Source organism: Diorhabda carinulata, chromosome 12 (genome assembly GCF_026250575.1).
Source record: "Diorhabda carinulata isolate Delta chromosome 12, icDioCari1.1, whole genome shotgun sequence".
Taxonomy (NCBI): Eukaryota; Metazoa; Arthropoda; class Insecta; order Coleoptera; family Chrysomelidae; genus Diorhabda; species Diorhabda carinulata.
In genome coordinates this window covers 13,129,555-13,149,776 of record NC_079471.1, presented here as the reverse complement: position 1 = coordinate 13,149,776, position 20,222 = coordinate 13,129,555, and the positions used below count along the sequence as shown (strand labels likewise).

The window sequence follows — 20,222 nt, the reverse complement described above, 5'->3', positions numbered from 1 at the left end:
TACCTCCCTGCAAATTTTCAGCTAAATCGGTTCAGCTGTTCTTGAGTTATAAGTGGAGTAACTAACACGACTTTCTTTTATATATATAGATTAATAATAGTATTGCACTTGTATCTGCACTTACGAAATTATCTGCTGATTTAGACGGTTATATTGCTCTTCACAATTAAATAATTAATCTTCAGAACGTAAACAAATTCATCATTAAACTAAATAGAACAATCACTCTCTCCCACTTAAATATACAAATATTGAATTTTGCACTTTAAAATCTTTGGAAAACGAACTTATTCAAATTCACTTCAGAAATGCCCTTCTTAATTCTTTAATTTAATTCTTAATCTTTCAAATCTTTTATTTGCGTAACCTCCAATACAATGCTCATAATAATCAAGATCACATTATATATATTATATACAGTATGGTGCAAAAGAAAGGAATAAATTCGTTATTTCGTCAGCCGGCGACTTTAAGGAAAAATCCCGAACCCGCCGATTTTTATTTTTAAACAGGCTATTCTTATTTTTGACGTCATCTATAAGAGCGTGATGACGTCATCACTAAAATTTTTAAATAGAAATTTGGGTGTTGTAATACATTCTTTGAAAGGTCTTGGGTTGTAATACATTCTTTGAAAGGTCTATACTATTCAATACCTATTCAGTAATTGATTTGCGTATTGTCACAAATATTAAGTATTGGTATGATGTATTTATTGACACACAAAATTTTGTAAAGACCGCCACTAGTAATGAAATGTCTTGTCTACTTACTTTTTACCTTTTTTAAAAATCTAGTTATCTTAACAACATCAACATTAACATTTGGTCATAATTATTATTACTTATTGGACGTATTAGATGAATTCAAAAAGTCTTTGTATCCATCAACATGAAGCTGACTGAAACGCTAAGAATTGAAACTCTAATAATGATTGGTTGTGGAGATAAAGCACGTACGCAGAAAGAAGTATGTACGTTATTTGATAATAAATACTCCAACCGAGAACCATTTTTACAATCCACTATAAGCAAAATTGAGAAAAAATGCAGAGGAATGGGTAATGTCAAAGACCTTCCTAAAGGTAGTAGAAAACCAATATCATAGAAGAAACAACTAGATGTTAGCCTTTCAAGATAATCCCCATACCAGTTCACGGCAAGTAGCATTAGATAATGACATGGACCATTCAACAGTTCTTAGAAAGCAAAAGAAGGAAAGTAGCATTCCTACAAAGTAAGTTTAGTACCTACAAGAGCTTATGGAAGATAATTTTGATAGACGAATTGAGTTTTGTGCAATTTTGTTGGAACAAAATAACAAAGATGCGATGTTTTTAAAAAAGGTTCTTTTCTCGGATGAAGGTACTTTTCTACTTAACGGTCATGTCAATCGTCAAACTTATCGGTACCGGGCTACAGAAAATCCATACTGGATGCGAGAGTACCGAGAAAGTTAATGTTTGGGCGGGAATAATAGATAATAGGATTATTGGGCCATATTTTTTCGAAGGAACCTTAACAGGTCATCGATATTTAGAATTTCTTCAAAACTTGTTGCTACATGAATTGAACCGGCTGCTTCCAAACTATTTGACCAACGTCTTTCCAAATCGGTGGATAGGTCGAAGAGGAACAATAGAATGACCGCCTAGATCACCTGATTTGACTTCTTTTGATTTCTTTCTATGGGGATTCTTGAAAAGTAAAGTGTACCAAAATAGACCACAAAATATCAATGAACTCGGCGAATTGCCCTAAATACTATGGAAAAGTTTGCATTGCCACAGAATATCATTTCAAGCAACAATCTTATTGATGAAGTATTCGGTAACTACTTAGCCAAAGGACGAAAGAGAGAAAGAAAGGACGAAAGACAGAGCAATACTCGCATCTCTTATCAAAGATATTGAGAACATTAATAATGATATAAGCTGCCAAAATTTCCGAGAGTACTAAGCCACTATAGCCATTACTCAGTAAAAGATCTACTTGCAGTACAGAAAGAGAAATCTGTAACAGTTGAATGTTATCTATAAACAACTCCAATCACATGCCTACAATATTCAGCTGATGAGCAATGATGATACAGATGCTGTTGTTAAATTAGCGTCGATGAAAGCTATTTTAACAATAATCTATTCAGCAATGAGGCACTCAAATTTCTTACTCTTAGGGAAGATTAGCAACCAGTTTATATTCTCAAATAAGTCAGTGATTCAATAAAGAATAGAGTTTTTAGTGGGTACAAGATTAGTTTATGTTTGTAAAAAGCACAAAATTCCTTTAATTATTTGTTCATCGTAAAAAAGTGTATGTTTCTCTGAGTTGAAAAAATTGAAAGAGCTAAATTATTATCTGTATACCTGGTAAGAACTGGTACACCCAAAATCAAGTAAGCACTTTTGCATGAAAATTTGTCTTTGAGATATTTATTCTGCTAGATGAAAATGAATGTATGTTGCCTAAAGAACTTGAAATTTATATGTTGATTGATAAAATCAAATTCAACTTATAATTAACAAAATCACCAGGTCTGGAGTGAAAATTACACATTAGGCCACGCCACACGCCAATAAAAACAGAATTTCAATTGAAGTAATAAACTAAATTATGTTTTCAATTTCATTTTCTAATATTAAGGAAAGTGCCATTTTCAGTGTTTTTCTCAAGTACTTGTAACACCATAAATAGTGTAGGTCTGAGTTTGTGCAGATTAAAACATGAAATCTCATCATGTTATGACTCCAGAGGGTAAGGCATGTCAACATTTTCGTCACCCTCACCATTTTCACTTCCAAGAGATCGTACTAGTTTTATGTGGAACTCACAATGCGAAGATGTTTGATTCTCGCCTTATGACCAAACCAGAGTTCAAAAGACGACTTGTTGGCAACGAGCGATTTTCCCGCTCGATTGAGCTTATAGCTAGCGGTAGTTACTAGTTCCATCCACATAGCGGCGGGAAATTTTGCGTCAGGATTTGCATACTTGAAGGTTCGTGTCATTTTTACGATAGTTCTATTTTCACGCTTTACCATGTCATTGTGTTCCGGCGTATGGGGTGCCGTCAAACGTTGTGTAATACCATATTATTTCAGAATTTCTCAAGGTTCAAAGTTGTCAAGTTCACCATCATTATAATTTATAAACTCCTTAACATGATGGTCAAGTGTAAGAGCTTTTGCTACTACTTCACGTAACGCCTCTTTGACGGCAGATTTTTCCCTTGCAATAAAGTGATAACGATATTTTGAAAAATGATCACGATCAAGTAGCGACGGTCACTGAAATTTGGATCGAATGGTCCGCATATATCACACGACAACAGCTTACCTGGGGCGGACGTTTTACTCGGATTCGCACAATTCGTGGTCAGTTACAACTAGTGGTCCGTTTAAGTCTTTGTCAGTAAGCTTTTATTCATTTCATCTCACAACATTCACTCTCACATAGATAAATCAACCTCTCCAAATACTGAAACAAAACTAACATAAATAACTTAAAAAGAGAGAAATGAGAGTAGATCACATTGTAAAGACTAGACTACTACTGACTGAGCGCTGAACTCATGGGACTCATAGCATGGCTGACAGGCAAGTCTATTTGTCAATAATGGAGGGGAGAGAGGTAGAGAATTAGGCTGGACTGGCGAGTCCACCTCACACTAAGAGAAGATTGGGGCATGTATAACGCCCGCAGAAAGGTATAGAAGTTACGTCAGACACTCTTTAAGAAGTGCAGGCACTTCGATTTAGAATCTAACCACACTAATATTGTTTATTTATAATTGAGTGCATAACTCGTGTGATAATATATCAAATTAAAATATAAAGACATTTACCGCGAACGTAGTTTTTTTCGTGCTGGTTTTGTGAAGCTTTTAAATCGAGCCTTATATATGTACATATTCTTCTAAATTTTTAGGTCTCTTCTGTTTTGAAATTAATATATATATATATATATATATATATATATATATATATATATATATATAATTAATTCCAAACAAATGTAGAAAGCGTTGATTCCCTTTTTGCTATGCTATTCTATTTACTCCTGAGTTTTCTCAGGATTTCCTCAATTACTATTAACCATAATAATAGGGATATTACACCACCCTGTGGTGCGCCTTTGGTAGTCCTCTTTTTGGTTGTGATTTCTCTCATTTCTGAACTGTTCTGTTAGAGCTTTCCTGATTAATTCCGCTTTGACGTTGTTGAATGTCCATGAATGCACCTATATTGTATTCTTTTCTTTCAAGGGATTTTTCAACTGTTCTTACTACTTCATGCAGACTCCTTTCAGGTATGCGTGTTGAGATATGCACAGCTTTTCTATTTTTGTATCTTCTTTGACACTTAATCCAGTAGTCTTTCTAGTGTCTTTTGCAGGAACGATGATAGGCTTATGCGTCTGTAGTCCTTTGGTTTGGTGTTGCTTGGTTTACCCGATTTGGGTATGAAGATAACCTTTACTTCCCTCCACCTTCTCGGAAGATGTCCGAGCCGTAGGCAATCTGAGAAGATCTCAATAAGCAATTCCATTATCTAACCCAAAGCCTTCTGCAACATGATCGGCAGGATCTCGTCTGGTCCTCCAGACTTATATGGGCCGAACGAGCCCACTGCCCACGCTATTTGGGTTCATGTCAAGAAACTTATCATTTATATGATCATTGCTAATTTACATAAATTTGTATCAGAACAATTCTATTCTCGCCGCCAATACTGAATATCATAACGTGTAACAATAGTTGCATACAAGTACTTCTCTTAGATAATAATCTATAATACAGCTGATTGTCAAGTAACAGGAAAAAATAATAAAAAAACTTCTACACGTTCTTTTTTTTGTTATTTATCAACGAACTGAACGATCATTCAAAACTTAGAAATTACTAATAAAACATATTATAGATTATCTGAGAGAACTACTTGTATGTAACCATTAATTCACGTTATGATATTCTACTTTCAGCAGTAGCGGCGAGAATAGAATTGTTCTGTTACAAAGTACTTGTCTAACTTTGTTCCATGAAATGTTTCAAAATACTTGGCAGAAAGTCGACAAGCGCTAGATTTCTCATAAGCGAGAAGCGGAGCTCATTTTTTATGGTGAACTAGAAATATGACATACTTTGCGGCTTTTTTATTAAAATAAAGATTCCAGTATAGCACGACTTACATATAGATTTAAAATCCTGGAAACTTTTATGCATGACCCTGTATTTCACCTATAGAAGTTTTATTATTTCATAATCAAGCGGTTGATCTAACAATATATTAGTTAAAGCACTCTGAGTAAAGGAAACAATTCCAGTGAAAAATCAGTCTATAAGCTATTATTTAGAAGATTATTGATATTTAAATTGTATTAGTATGATAGTATAAGATAAAATACAAGAAAATAATAGTGGAATGACATTTCTATTTAGATGAATGAAGCGCGAGTCGCAAGTCTTCTAAAAACACGGAAAGATCTTGTAATGATTCCTTTCTAGATATTTCTTCAACTTCGATCCGCAAAATGTAGCAATTCTTGATAATATTCAATCCTGCTCTCTCGATATTGTCCCCTGCAATCGCTAACATGACGCACATAGCCTAGAAGAAGTTTGATGTGAAAAAGCACTGAATAACTTGTGTATAAAAATCTGAATAAAAAATATAACTGTTTATAGAGAATTGTTCGTTGATCGCTACTTGCAATCAATTTTTAATTTCAACAAATACTCTTTTCAAAAATTTTCTTTGGTTTGTATCAAACCTGTGTCTTTAAATAAAATCCGTAGTAAAAATTCAGTTTATATTGTTAGTGGTATTTATATTATAGTCGATAATGTGAAAGAATTCTTTATACATTATTTTCTTCAAATATGACAGGTAAATGAATCAAATATGCCTTTCACATCATTATAAAATTTATTGATGAGTTTGTATAGTTAAACAAAATAATTGTGATCACTGTTACCAACTCAATCATAAAATTTGTCGTATGGGCCGGTTATTTTAATGTTTTGTGCTCTATTTACATTATGAGTCTGTAACTGTTTCTATAGAATTTTTAGAAATGCTTTCCATATATAGATCCTACCTTCACTTTCAGCCAAATTTTGATTGTCCACGAAACAAAAACGTTTGGAAATCAAGTTTTTCTATCAAAAAAGAACTAACATTTCCAGTAACATATTCACATAGGATTATCATTGATAAGAGATGTTGACCCACTGCGTTCTTTATTATGGACAATTTGATAACCATTAGAAAAATCCTTATACCAGCAACGTACCAATTGATAATATTAGGCTCATAGACCCGACAAAGCTGACGATTGTCAAAATTCTCTGTGCGTTTAAGAACTTTATCGCCGATTGAACCGGGAGAAGGATCAAGAGCATCAATTTCTGATTCTGACTCTTAACACGCTTCTGGTATGATACGAGATCTATTATCACTATTATAATATATATCATTTAATTTGGAATTTGTACAGAGTCTAGATAAAGTAATTCTCAACCTTTTTTCATCCTGGCGCTCTTTTAATAACATAAAAACTTGGCGCAACAAAGTTAATTAATTGTTATTCCTATTATACGATATGCTTTGTAAAAATAGCAATGATAATTTTTAAAAGAATATAAAGTAAAATAGCATTACAAAGTTAAGAAATTTTGATATGAAGTGGTGTTTTCTGATAACTTCATTCATATTTAGGCATAAAAACGATAAGGCTACTCTCATTTCATGATCTAAATTTTAAAGTCTGGATCTTTTTTCGTTTACATATTTGTCAAAGTAAGAAAATCCGAACTAGCACAAATAACATGTAGAAAATTGTAGAAACCTTTTTGAGATATTGTCAAGTAATTCAAGCTAAAATTAATCCAGAGCAAATTAATTGATTATTTTGAATGTTTTGGAATTAAATCTCGGTTATTACACACCAAAACTAGTTCTTCCCCTTCTTTCAATATACCATGTCACTTATAATAAATAGATTTCGAACCCAATTATTTTTTTTCCTAAATTCAGAAAATATTGAATAATCCATTGCTTCAGTATTCTTGAATGATCAACATTTGGACTAATTCAAACTTTTCTAAACTACCTTCTTGTGCTTTATTCTTTCATAAAGTAATTTTTTTGAAATCATAATAATTTGTACATAGTGGCAGAAATATTCTCTTTTGGTCTTTGCATACTTATATTTATGTTATCAAAAATAACATATTAGTGAGGAATAACAAATTAGTGAGCTAGCTTGGTAAACCATATTTTGTCATTTAACAGATCAGCGATCTCATTATTATTTTAAAATACTCTTCCAGCATTTTTTTGGATTCTAATGTTAATTATTCTTTAATAAATGATTCCCGATGCAAAAACCGATGAGTAACATATATATTTGTATTATGTTCTCCTCTATTTGCCGCAAATCCTTTCATAGCTCCGGTCATAGCAGGAGCATCATCTGTGCAAATGTCAATGCCCGTAATTTCATTTCTTTTAACCCTAGAATACTATTCGTTCGCGAAACTTACCGTGGTTGGTCATATTTAATAATTTTAGGTCCTATCGACGAACTAGCCGTTCCGAAGTTCTCAGTACCTTCCTGGCCAGTTCTGATCTATACGTGAACGTAGGTGAAGGTATATAATTATTCTCGAGAATTGGGGATTTTGAAAAAGTCGTCAATTTTACGACGGAATAGTGTTAACGTGTATACGTGGGGAACAATAGTTCCAGACATATTCCACGCTGTTAACAGTAGGTAGTAGATTTATTTGTAAAAATGTATCACTTCTTATCATCACTTTGTCCGAACTTCAGTGGCAAAGAAAAGTTATTAATGAGGGAGAAAATATTTTAAAACCAGATGGTAATAGCGGAGGTGATTGGGATAAATGGTCGGCTGAGTTACCTTCAAGTAATAACAGAATAACTATTAGAAAGATCAATCATTTTTTGAGAGGCAGTAAAGAAGTCAGAAGCCATATAAACTTACTATCTTAGGAACAGTAAGAAAAAAAAAGAGAGAGATACTTCCAGAGTTATTACAAATGAAAGGCAGAAATACTAAATCTTGAATGTTTTGTTTTGAACAAAATAAAACATTGGTCTTGTACAAGGTGGAAAAATGAAGGTGGCCATTGAGCTAACTAAATGATCAGCACGTGATGACCAAGTCCGCAATCGTTTCTGGAACTATGACTTTATTATGACCAGTTAAGATATGATTACGCCGCCATAGAACTTATATCAGGTGCGTATTCATTTCAGTTATCGAAGTCCTTCAAATTTAGATCTTTATCCTAAGCTTTACTTTCCATATTTGTGTTTTATCAAATTTTATTATTTTCATCCGTAAAATTAGGCGGTTTTTCATACTTACAAAAACTATGCATAAGTACAGGTAATCCCATCATCTTGATATATTTGTAGGATGTTCTAAATTATAATTTATAACAGCAAGCGTCTCGATAAAATCGTATATTAATATCAACAAAATATGAAATCCAAAAGTGTGATTCAGAGTCTCAACGATAAGGTAAATATATTTGTAAATGCGTTCAATCTTGTTTTTATTTCCAAGAAAGTCATTTCTTTGTCTATAAACAATCTGAGGATTTCCACAACATTCCATCAGTCTATGTGTTACAATTGTTGAACTTATGGAAGCTTTTCCAAAAAAAAGAATATAAGTTCCAAGTCCCATAAGCAGAAACAAAGCCCATAAAAGACTCCTAAATATAATAGTATATCTCGAAATGTAACAACTCCCCAAGTTTCTGTTTAAGCTTGAAAAATGTTGGAAGTATTTCTTCCAATTTTCTATGCTAAGAATTAATAATGAGAATAAACCGATATTCATGAAAGAGTATAAACCTGCGTGAAACCATTCAAAAATCTGATAGTTCTCTGATGTGGTTATATCCAGCATTATGAAATCATAAACAGAAGATCCAGTAAATATATTCAAGCATATCAGTATTATTGATTGTATGAATATATTGCCAGTTTTAGAAGGATATAAGCCAACAATGTTACCAACTTTGTAAATATTTCTCTTTAAAAATGTATCTTTCATCATAATTTTTCCATAGTTATTGATAATCATATTCAATGTGTTACCGCAGTTGAATGTATAACTTACTAACTACTGTTCTCTGTCAGGATTTAAAATTATTCGATTTTATCTATTAATGAAACTATTAAATGTTCAACTGAACATACTTTTCATTTGTTTTGACGTGACATAGTACACGAATAAGTGAAATTTGTTTCGTAAATATATAAAAAGTTTTTTGCACCAATACAGCTATCAAATAATGAGAGAAGTGTAAAATATTTTATCCTACGACCACTTATGAAAATGATAAATTGCACTCTCATTTTTACATAAGAAAGTAGCTAATTTCACACATGTATTAAAAAATAACAAAACATAAATGTATTGAAATGCTTCTTTTTCTTATGTTATATATGGTCTCGAACTATAGAGGGAATTCCCGAATACAATATGAATCTGGCTAGGTGCTGAAAGGCAAAAGGCCAAATTTAAAAGACTAAGAAGTAGACAATATGATTTTTAGGTTATATTAGTGTTTACAAGTTTGTTGTGATTTGTGTTCAAATACATATTAGAGTTTGCAAGATAATTTGAACGTTAAAATTGAGTGTTATCACTATTATTGGGTAATCGGGTAGTATCGTGCTGGCAAAAATAGATTCTAGTGATTTTGGAAGTATGCCTCCAGAAATAATAGAAGATGCTAAAAAAACTTTTCTCAAATTTTTGCTTGCGAAATCTAGAGTAAGGTATCAATGTGCTCATGATCAATTTCTCAAATGGAGACAAAGGAAGCAAATAAAAAGTTCAATGAATTTTCATTAAAAATGCAAAGTCCGACTTTGTGGACACAGTACTCAATATTGTGCACTAATTTATCTATTGAGCATAATGTCGATATTCCCAAGTACCTAAAACTAGACCTAAAACTGAAGGAATTCTTAAAAAATCCAGTCTTCTCGTAGCAAGCAATAAATAATTTTATAGAAACAACTCCAGATGAATTACGTTTATTTACAAAAGTGAACAAGTTTAATATTTATTGTTTCGTTCAATGTATAAGTACTTTTTATGATTTTCTTCTTTTTTCTGTCCATGCCTTCTCCTAACGGAGGTTGGCGACCACTACTTAAATGCTTCTCTATCTTTTGCTGTGTAAAACAATCCTGGCATACTCATATTCGTCCAGTCTCTCACATTCCTTAGCCACGACTTCTTCTTTCTCCCGACACCCCGTCTACCATCTACCCTGCCTTGCATAATTGTTTGCAGAAGAGTATACTTGTCTCCTCTCAGTATGTGACCTAAGTACGCTGTTTTTCTTTTTTTTATGGTCCTTATCAGAGATAGTTATCTGCCTATTCTGGTTAGCACTTCTGCATTTGTTGTTCTTGCAGTCCATGGGATTTTTAGAATTTCACGATAGAGTCAGAATTCAAATGCTTCAAGCTTTTTTGTTATTTGAGCTTTCAGCGTCCAATTTTCAACTCCATATAATAATACGGACCGTACTTAGCAGTGTACAAATCTTAATCTTTGGTTTAGAGATAGATTTCTATTGCATTGCAGGGCTTTATACTTGGTAAATGCCTTTCTTGCCTTTTCGATTTTACTTTTGATTTCTCCGTCCATATTTAAGTCAGATGTAATTTGGGTCCCCAAGTATTTGTAGCTTGCTACCCTCTAAATTGGTCTTCCATCAAGATATAGTTGGCAATTGTTGATTGTGTTTTTAGATATAACCATGAACTTTCTCTTGTTTGTATTCATTGAGAGTCCCATTTTTTCACTCTCCCTGTTCACACATTCAAGCAAGGATTGCAAGTCATCAATTGATTCTGCCAATAATACCGTCTCATCGACAAAGCGAATTGTATTTATTACTTCTTCGCCTATCTTCATTCCCTCTGCTCTTCCCCATAGTGCCTTTTTAAATATAACTTGAGAATATAAGTTAAACAGGGCTGGCGACAGCACACATCCCTGTCTTACACCTCGCTCAACTGGTATTTCGTCTGTTAATAAGTTATTTATCTTTACTACCGCCGTCTGATTCCAATATATCTTTTTTATTAACGTTACATCCTTTCCATCGAGATTGATATTCTTAAGTTCTTCAATAAGTTTAATATGCTTTACCCAGTCAAATGCCTTATGATAATCTATGAAGCACATGTAAATAGTTTTATTGTATTCACGGCATTTCTGTAGGAGAACATTCATTCCGAAGAGTGCTTCACGAGTTCCCATTCCTCCTCTGAAACCAAACTGGGTATTATCCAGTTCCTGCTCACATTTCTCATAAATTCTGTTTTGTATAATTTTTAATAATATTTTCAAAGGATGTGCCATCAGGCTACTTAATCTATATTGATCGAATGTTTGAGTGTTGTTCTTTTTGGGTATCGGTATGAACAGTGATTTCAGCTATTCCTCTGGTATATTTCCTTGTTGGTAGATCTTATTTAGTATCATAGTGAAGTTTTTAAGTTTGATCTATCTAATGCTTTTAATAGTTCAATTGGTATTCCATCCAACACTGGTGCTTTTCCATTTTTGCTATTTGTCAGTGCATTTCTAACTTCTAATTCTAAAATATCAAGACATTCGTCAGAACTTGGTAGATCTATGTCTTGTGGTCTTCTGTCCCGAAAGAGCTGTAGAATATATTCTTTGCAACACCTTTTTATATGTTCTTCTACTTGGATCCTTTGTTGGCTATCCTTTGTTATGCATGGTATTCTTTTCTTTGTGTTACCAGCTGAAAGAATTATCAGCTTTCTATGAGGATTTGATGTCTCATGTTTTAAATTTAAGTCTTCAATTTTCTGTCACTGATCTTTCATTCATTTTTCTTTTGCTTTGTTGATTTCTGTCTTTATTTTCTTTTATTTATGTTTATCTTTATTTTATATTTTTCGGAGTTCTTATTATTGAGCTCTCTCCTTTCGTCCATAAGTGTAAGGATTTGGGAAATCATCCATTTTTTCTTCTTCGATTTTCCTGCTTGCCTACGACTTCTGTTCCAGTTTGTACTAACTTTGTTTTCATGACGTTCCAGTTCGCATCATACTCTAATAATTTTCTCTCCAACTCTTTATCAAATTGTTCTTTTATTTGGGGGTCATTCACCTTAGTTACGTCCAGTGTCGTTGGTTTGTATTGTTTCTTTTGTTATATCAATTTAACTTTCACATTAGCTACTAATCTACTGTGATCTGTAGCTGCATCTGCACTTGGATAAGTTTTTACTCCATATGTTGCGGTTCTGTTTGTTAATATATAGTCTATCTGATTTCTTATTACCTGGCCCTCTCTATCTCCTGGAGCAGTCCACGTATAGAGTCTCCTTGGGTATAACTTCAACATGGTGTTTGTTATAATCAAGTCATGTTCTTGGCAATATTCAATCAGTCTATCAACTCTTTCGTTTCGTTGCCGTAATCCAAAATCACCGGCAACACCTGGCACTCTTCTTTTACCAACCTTAGCGTTGAAATCGCCCATTATAATGTTTATCTCATGTTTTTTCAAGTTTCTAGTTAAGTTTTCAATGCGGTTTATAGTGAACTTTTGACAATGATTTCTCTTGATGACGACCTGGGATGCCTTGTCATCTCTATATACGTGCCCTCCCCTGTCGGATCCTGGCTTCCGTGTACCTGGATCGATAGTCTTCAGTCTGCATTTTTGTGGTTCCATTGTGGTATTTCTTGGGATATCCCTAAGGATATTTAATGTGGTAGTCATTCCGTGGCTTTCCACATCCATATGCCATTGTCATAATATTACGATCCTCCGCCTTTACAAACAATTTCTCAGCCCCAGGACAATATGGTTGCCCTATCTCATATCAGCTCCTCCATCCTAAGCTGTTGGCTGATATGAGGAATTGCTTATTCCGGCCATTGTTCGGTCGACAGAGCCTCGTTTGTTATTAGCAGGGTGTACCACGTGCATGTGAGGTTGTCATTTGGGCCAGCATTACAATATTAGCTGTCACCCCTTACACCCCTTACACCCTAGACGTCATAGATATAAAACACTGAACATATGTTACAAAGTAATACGTCAGTTATTCTCTCGGTTATTCTAAAATAAGCGTTATTATTAAACTGATAAATCTGAAAATGGTATATAAATAGTATTTTGTATCAGGATGTAGAAATACCACGACTAAAACACCTGATAAAGTTTTTTTATGATGCCAAGAAATTCGAATATACAACAAAAATGGTTTGAAAGTGTTGGTCGTTTTGACGATCCTGCGAGATGTAATTGTTTTTGTTGCCAGGATGATTTTAATGTAAGTAAGAGATTCAAATTTAACTTATTTTGATATTAATAGTAAATAGTTTATTATCCTATTTTAGCGTTACTATGTAAAAATGTAAGAAATTTACCGTTAAAAGGTTCATTCACTTTATTCTTATATATAGAAAAATGTTTTATTTATATGTAAGGAATAAATAAATATTGTATCATAACAGCACACGCTACATTTCCGGCAACGATAACCTCGTGATCATCAAGCAGACAAATGCTCAATGTTTTTTAAACCTATGACGTCAAAAATGAAATCTTTCCTTATGTAGTTGAAAATTTGATATTTTTGAGATTTTCAGTAAAATATTTAGATATTATTTTTTCACTTTTAATTAAATATATTACTTTCTGACATTTCATTTGAAGAACAATGGACAACGAAATAAAAAACTAAATAATTTTTAAAAATGCAAGTATCCTATTTTAAACTCTTTAAAAAGCTTTCGAGGGGCTTCACAAACAAATAGTGTTTTCTATCACTAATGAATATAGTATTGACTTAAAAATATGGTTTAATACTGTCCAATCATAGATCAGTGAGGAAGGTCTATGTACTTTTCACTTTAAATTTTCATTAAGAAATAATTAATACGTCTAATTTGGTGTTTCTATTTTTTTATTGATAGATCACAACCACCACACAGAAAATAAGCATAATATACATTTTGTGTTACTCAACTGAATATACTTTAATTTCAGGGTTCCAATCACAAACTTAATTAAATATTTTTGGTTTTTAGATAGAAGTGATAACTATAAAGAAATTTCGAAAAGTCAGTTCTGTTCTAATATTCATATTCGCTATTTTGTTATCGATGGTTTTTGAGAAATATTAACTACGAGGTTTTGATAAATTCAGATTTATTTTTTGAAAAAATGGTTAACATCACAAACATTTATTATTGAAAACAAATCTAATAATACTCCTCTATCCAATTATTATAATGAATAGTATACAATGTTTATTAATATAAATTTATTAGATTCAATTATAATATCTTTATATAACAAGAGTGTATATATGATACAGGTATTTCCAGTGACTCGGACTCGAAGTGATATATTTTAATTAGAAAAAAATCTTCCAGCTTTACAGTGTAAATCTCATGTTATGCGGTCAAAGGAAGATCTGAGCACTTCTCAAGAAATTTTTAAAACTAAAAGTAAAACGAAACTTCATGAAATAAATCAACAAGCTGTACCTATCAGTCTTCAAGAAGATAACATGATTCGTTTTGAGTATAAGTGTCCACGAAAGCAACTGAGACTTTACAAGCATGTTTCAAACTGTAATTCGTAATTTGCGTACTGTCTGTGTTTCAAAAATAGTGTACAGGATATTGAGTTCATAATAGTTCTAAATAATATCTAATATATTTGAGCATTGAAATAGTAGAACATGTTTTTTTATGATATTTTATTAATTGTTATAGTTTCAACTTTATCCAGCAGTAGTTCCATCACAACTTTTGATAATTTTTAGGGTTAGATGGGAAAGAATTTTGTCTGAAAAACAATCTCAATGATTTCAATAGATTTCTGTAATCAATTTTAGCCATATATAAATTGAGGTTTTTAGTTTGTTTTATTGATTGATTGTGTAATTGATAAAGTGTAATCTGTCTAAAGATATTTTTACTTTTTGAACCCTGCAAAATGGCTCATTAAAACTTATCAGTCAGATTTTTGGTATTTGTGAAAATTTATAGTTTCATCTTCTACCTCTACTTTTATATTTTTCAAACCCCTTCATGAATGTATCAAATTAACATATTTTTAAAAATTTTTAAGAACCATCAAGGCACTACAAATTTTCAAAAATTAAGCCTTTTGCAAAGTAGAGATCATATTTGATTGAATACTACAATGTTACTCTTTGGGTATTTTATTAGGATTATAAGTCTTGTATAAAGTAATTCACATTGAATATTATTTTGCACAAAATCATTTCTAAATATTCTGTTATTCCAATTAATTCCATGTGAAATAGCGGGAACTTTGTATTAGAAAAAGTGATGTTCTCATAATCATGTTAATATGCAATACAATGTTATGATCAACATTAAGGCGGGTTTACACGTTACGATAAATCGTAACAACTTGTCTGAACGATAAGTCGTTGCATGCAAGTCGGTGTGTGTAAACCGCAAGTCGTTACGACTTGTCTGAGTTGGAGCCAGGTTGGAAGGTTGGTGCAAATTTCCACAAACTTCTCGGGTTTGCAACGACAAGTCGGAGGGCTTCATCGACAAGTCGGAACGTGTAAACGGGGACTCCGTCAAATCGGTCATCTCAGTTCTATTTTTGGAGCGAAGTACCTCAGTTCTGCCGTTGTGAAGCCATCTAGACAGTGTAGTAAATTTTGTATTTTCTGGTTTTGAGTGAAAGTTTTTGTTGTTAATCAGTTTTTATTATAAGTTTGCTTCGGTGAAATGTCGGACCTACGTCAAGCCTCTCGGGAGTTCCTGTTAGAGTTCATTGAATTGTACCGAAACTCTACATGCTTGTGGCAAACCAAAAGCAAGGATTATTCTGACAGAAACAAGAAGGACTTAGCCTACGCCGAGTTAGTGAAAAAATATCAAGAGATCGACCCAAAAGCAGACAGATCTACAGTTGTCAAAAAAATCAACTCATTTAGAACAGTATATAAAAGGGAACAAAACAAAATAAACAACTCCCTGAAATCCGGAGCAGGTAGTGATGAAGTTTATAAACCAAATCTGTGGGTATTTCGAACATCTCCATTTCTTGAATGACGTCGAACCAGCAAGGATTTCCAAAAACACATTCGATGAAACCGAAGAAGGAAACATAAATGAGGTTAGTAAACCCATTATTTAATTAATACTTAAGTAAAGAAGTAATAAGGTTTACCCATTTGAACCAGGGTCTAGGGTCTTTTTTGTAAGTTTATTACAGGGAATGTTAACATGATTTAGGATGTAATATAAGGAAATAACAAAATATAATAGTAATTTCGTTATACATATAATGTGCAAAATGTATAATTTACTTTTAACAAAGTACTTGTTATTCTAGCAGTTTATAAATTAAAATCTAAGTGAAAAGTCAATATCTAAATACATTTATTATGCAATTTTGGTCCTTTGCAAGTCTGTTACACATCCAAAGCAAATTTGTCCTGCCATGGCACTGATCCCTCACCATTAAAATAGGTACAAAATTCATTTTGAACTTTTTTGGCTTCTTCCAAAGTTTTGCACCCAGAACGTCGTTGTAAGTGATGCATCTTTTCTGCATCACATCGTAAACCTTTTACTGTAACACCCTCGCTGGTATATTCTCGATCAAAAACATCAGGAGGCGCATATGTTGCAGACTGTTTACGTAAAAAGTTATGTAAAGCACAACACGCCAGAACGACCCATTCAATGTTATTCACATCCATATTAATTGCAGTATATAGAACACGGAATCGAGATGCTAAAATACCAAATGTATTTTCTATTACCCGGCGAGCTCTGGACAAGCGATAATTATAAATTCTTCTGTTATTAGTTAGTGTTGCTCGACTAAATGGCTTTAGTAAATCTGGACGCATTGCAAACGCCTCATCGCCAACAAAAACATAGTTCAGCTCTCGAGTTGAATTGGTCACTGGTTGACGTTCTGGAATGTTCAATTTTTTCTCTACAAGACGTTTGTAGAAAACTGTGTTATTAATCACTCCCCCATCAGATATTCTGCCATTAGTACCTACGTCACAATAGATAAACTCGTAATTAGCATTAGCTATAGCCATAAGGACGATGCTGTGAGTTTTCTTGTAGTTGTAGTAGTAGGAACCACTGTCTGCTGGAGGAACAATCCTAATATGTTTTCCGTCAATTGAACCCAAACAATGAGGAAAGTTCCACTTGTCTTCAAAATCTGTAGCGATGTCTTCCCATTCAGAAGTAGTACTCGGGAACTGAAAGAAAAAAATTTCAATAATAGGATGTTTTTATTTCATATAATAAGTTGTTATTTGAGAAAGGCTCAATGTATTTGCTTCAAATTTGGTATGGAGCTTTGTACTAATAAGACCTAATTTCTAAGAAATAATTAATTTTCTACATCAGTTATTTTCAAAATGGCGGCAATTCAACTAATTTTATTGAGTTGTTGAATCCTAATGTTAAATAATGAGTCACAACCCTATCTTCAAATTTACAAATTAAATCTTATTTCCATCCAATATGGCGAATCCAGGATGGCGGCCTAAATCATGTTATTGTTAAAAATTAACTTTAAGTTGGTCAACAACTTAAGTTGGTGTTGCGTCTGTATCCATTTTTATAGCATGGATTTTTTGTTTCGGGCCGGTGCAGCAGTTGAAGAAGAGACGACCCTCACCGAAGATACCTCTGAACAGCTAGACATGTCCCTCAAACATCAAGAGCTCCGTTTTCCCGCCCAACCAAGCGCAAATTAAATCCGTTTGAGAAAGCCAGCCTCGAAACAATGCAAAAGGTGGGGGAAAAATTAGCTCCTACAAGGCCGACGATTGTTTTGATCGTTTCGGTAAACATGTGGCTGACAGACTGCGGGACGCAAAACCCCATCAACAGAAAATTGCACAAAAACTAATTTCACTCCTGAACAAGCGATTTCACCAGGGCAGTCGAGCTACACCAGTAAAAACAGTGTCAAAGATTATGTTAACTCATTCAATCCTAACACAAATTAAGCAAGGGATTTTTTCCATTTTACTAAATGTTTAATCATTTCATGATTGAGTTTCTTTTCTCTTTAATATAATGTTCAAACTACAATGAAACATGTTTACTTTTTTAATATTGTAGTGACAATTTTTTACTGTATCTACTTAAAAATTGGAAATAAATTTAAGTTTTCTCTTACCTTAATGAATTTTTTCAATACCATGTATATTGCCTTGCACGTTTCAGGTATTATTTTGCAGAGCGATGGTTTAGAAATAAGGGTTGTGAATTCCCAAGATATGGGATTTCTCATTACGGTGCTTTGTCTTTCAATCAAAGGAGAAACCAAACACAATAATTCTTGGTAAGTATCCTCTGTCATCCTCAAGTAGTTCCTGTAATCAGCAGGTTCATTGCTCAATTCTTTTAACAATTCCATATGAGATAACCTCTTCTTTAGTAGCCAATGACGACTCCACTTACTTCTTGGTTTTCTTTTCCTCTTCACACTTGTTGCAAGGCAAGTTATGTACATATACCATAACAGTAATTCCTCCATTGCTGGAAAGCACTTCACAATTCACCTCACACAGGAGAAAATACTGACTGACTTGAACGAAAAGTCGGTACGTGTAAACGGACATGCGATATTCGACAAATCGTTACAACTTGTCAACGACGATTTGTCGTTCAATTTGTCGTAGGGTGTAAACCCGCCATTAAATCGTTCCAGTCTCTGTTAAATCAGCTCAATAATGTATATGACAGAAAGTTCATGGCCAGATTTTTAATTTAATAATGATATCAAGACGTTTCAAACGCAACCTAATCTTTGGTGTTTCAAAGGGTATATATATATATATATATATATATATATATATATATATATATATATATATATATAGAAATGTTCTTTGAGACACTTTTAACTTTTTTTAAAAGTACTTTTATTTACAATAAACGACTTATAATTTCTACAGAAAATAACTTTACAGACAAATCAATATTTTAATATTTTAACAATGAACAGTAACAAAACAATGAATGAACTCTAATTTTTAATGCATTGAACTTATATTTATTTGATACGTGTTTTGGAATCCGCTGACTATGTGAATATTGTTTATTGCACTTTGGAATCCGCTGGTCGTGTGGCAGTGTCGGGGACCTTTCACATTTCTCCTCCCTCCTTTGGTGTTGACTTCGTCCTCGAAGTCTCTGAGAACAAATCTTGGAGAATCTGGATTTGAGTGGGTTGTAGTTTGGGACCATATAAGAATCTGGAAATTCTTTTTCGTTTCTTTACAGAGACTGTTATTAAAATGGCTAAAATAATAAAAATTGTAATTAAAGAAACCATACTGAGTCCTGCGGAGAATTGCGGCAGGAGTGGGATTGGTTCAATGGGTTGAACTTGTCCGTGCGTTTCTGGAATTTGGAGTTTTTCTAGCATAATTTCGTGCTTCGGATGCAGCTTGATTGGGACTACTTGCGGCACTGTAATTTCTTGCACAATTTTCTTATTGTATCGTATTCCTTCTATAGTAATTGGCTCGTTTGTCATTAAGATGCTACTTCTCCTAATTTCTTGGTTTTGAATTATGGTTGGATGAACTATTCCTAATAGAATTACTTTGCTGGTTTCTTGTGAAAAGTTCTCTGTTGTGATTGACTTGGTGCAATTCTCTATATTCGGGATTTTGCATTGCGATCTTATAGGTTTCGTACAGATGATGTGTTTAGCTAAGCTGGTGCAGATTTCGTACCATTTATTATTTGCGTAGTAATGCGCGGGTGGCAAGATCATAATGTGATCATTATTGGGAATTGGGTAGATTCTAGATGTAGGGTAAGAATGAGGATAAAGGATGGGTATTTTCAGTATTATGAGCATGGTCTTGGTGGTAACGCAAACTAATGATTTAGAAGCTTCAATTAATTGATAGGGATGTTCGTCACTGATTAAAAGGGCATTCCGAGAATATGTTTCTAATAATTCTCGTTTTAAAGTTTCCAGTTCATCTAAAGTAAAGAGCTCAATATTCGAAAGGTCTTGTTGGGATAAAGTTATAGTTCGAATCAGTTTCAAAAGGAATTCGTTTATAATTTGAAGGTTTAGAATTTCATTATGAAGTGCAACGTATCCATTGAAATCGGA

General features: G+C 33.1%; 1 protein-coding gene across 1 annotated transcript; it reads right to left on the bottom strand.

The window, feature by feature from the left end:
• Positions 1 to 16,324: 16,324 nt before the first annotated feature.
• Positions 16,325 to 18,446, bottom strand: LOC130899842 (putative nuclease HARBI1). The gene is made up of 2 exons (XM_057809996.1): positions 18,264 to 18,446; positions 16,325 to 17,331 (listed from the first exon to the last, which is right to left on the bottom strand). The coding sequence occupies exons 1-2, from the start codon at positions 18,444 to 18,446 to the stop codon at positions 16,519 to 16,521; spliced, it is 996 nt and encodes a 331-aa protein (XP_057665979.1). The 3' UTR covers positions 16,325 to 16,518.
• Between the last annotated feature and the right edge of the window lie 1,776 nt (positions 18,447 to 20,222).

Coding starts and splice junctions, on each gene's coding strand:
- LOC130899842 (XM_057809996.1), bottom strand. CDS start 18,446: ATGACAGAGGATACTTACCAAGAATTATTGTGTTTGGTTTCTCCTTTG. Junction 17,332..18,263: donor TATTGAAAAAATTCATTAAG/GTAAGAGAAAAC, acceptor TTTTTCTTTCAG/TTCCCGAGTACTACTTCTGA.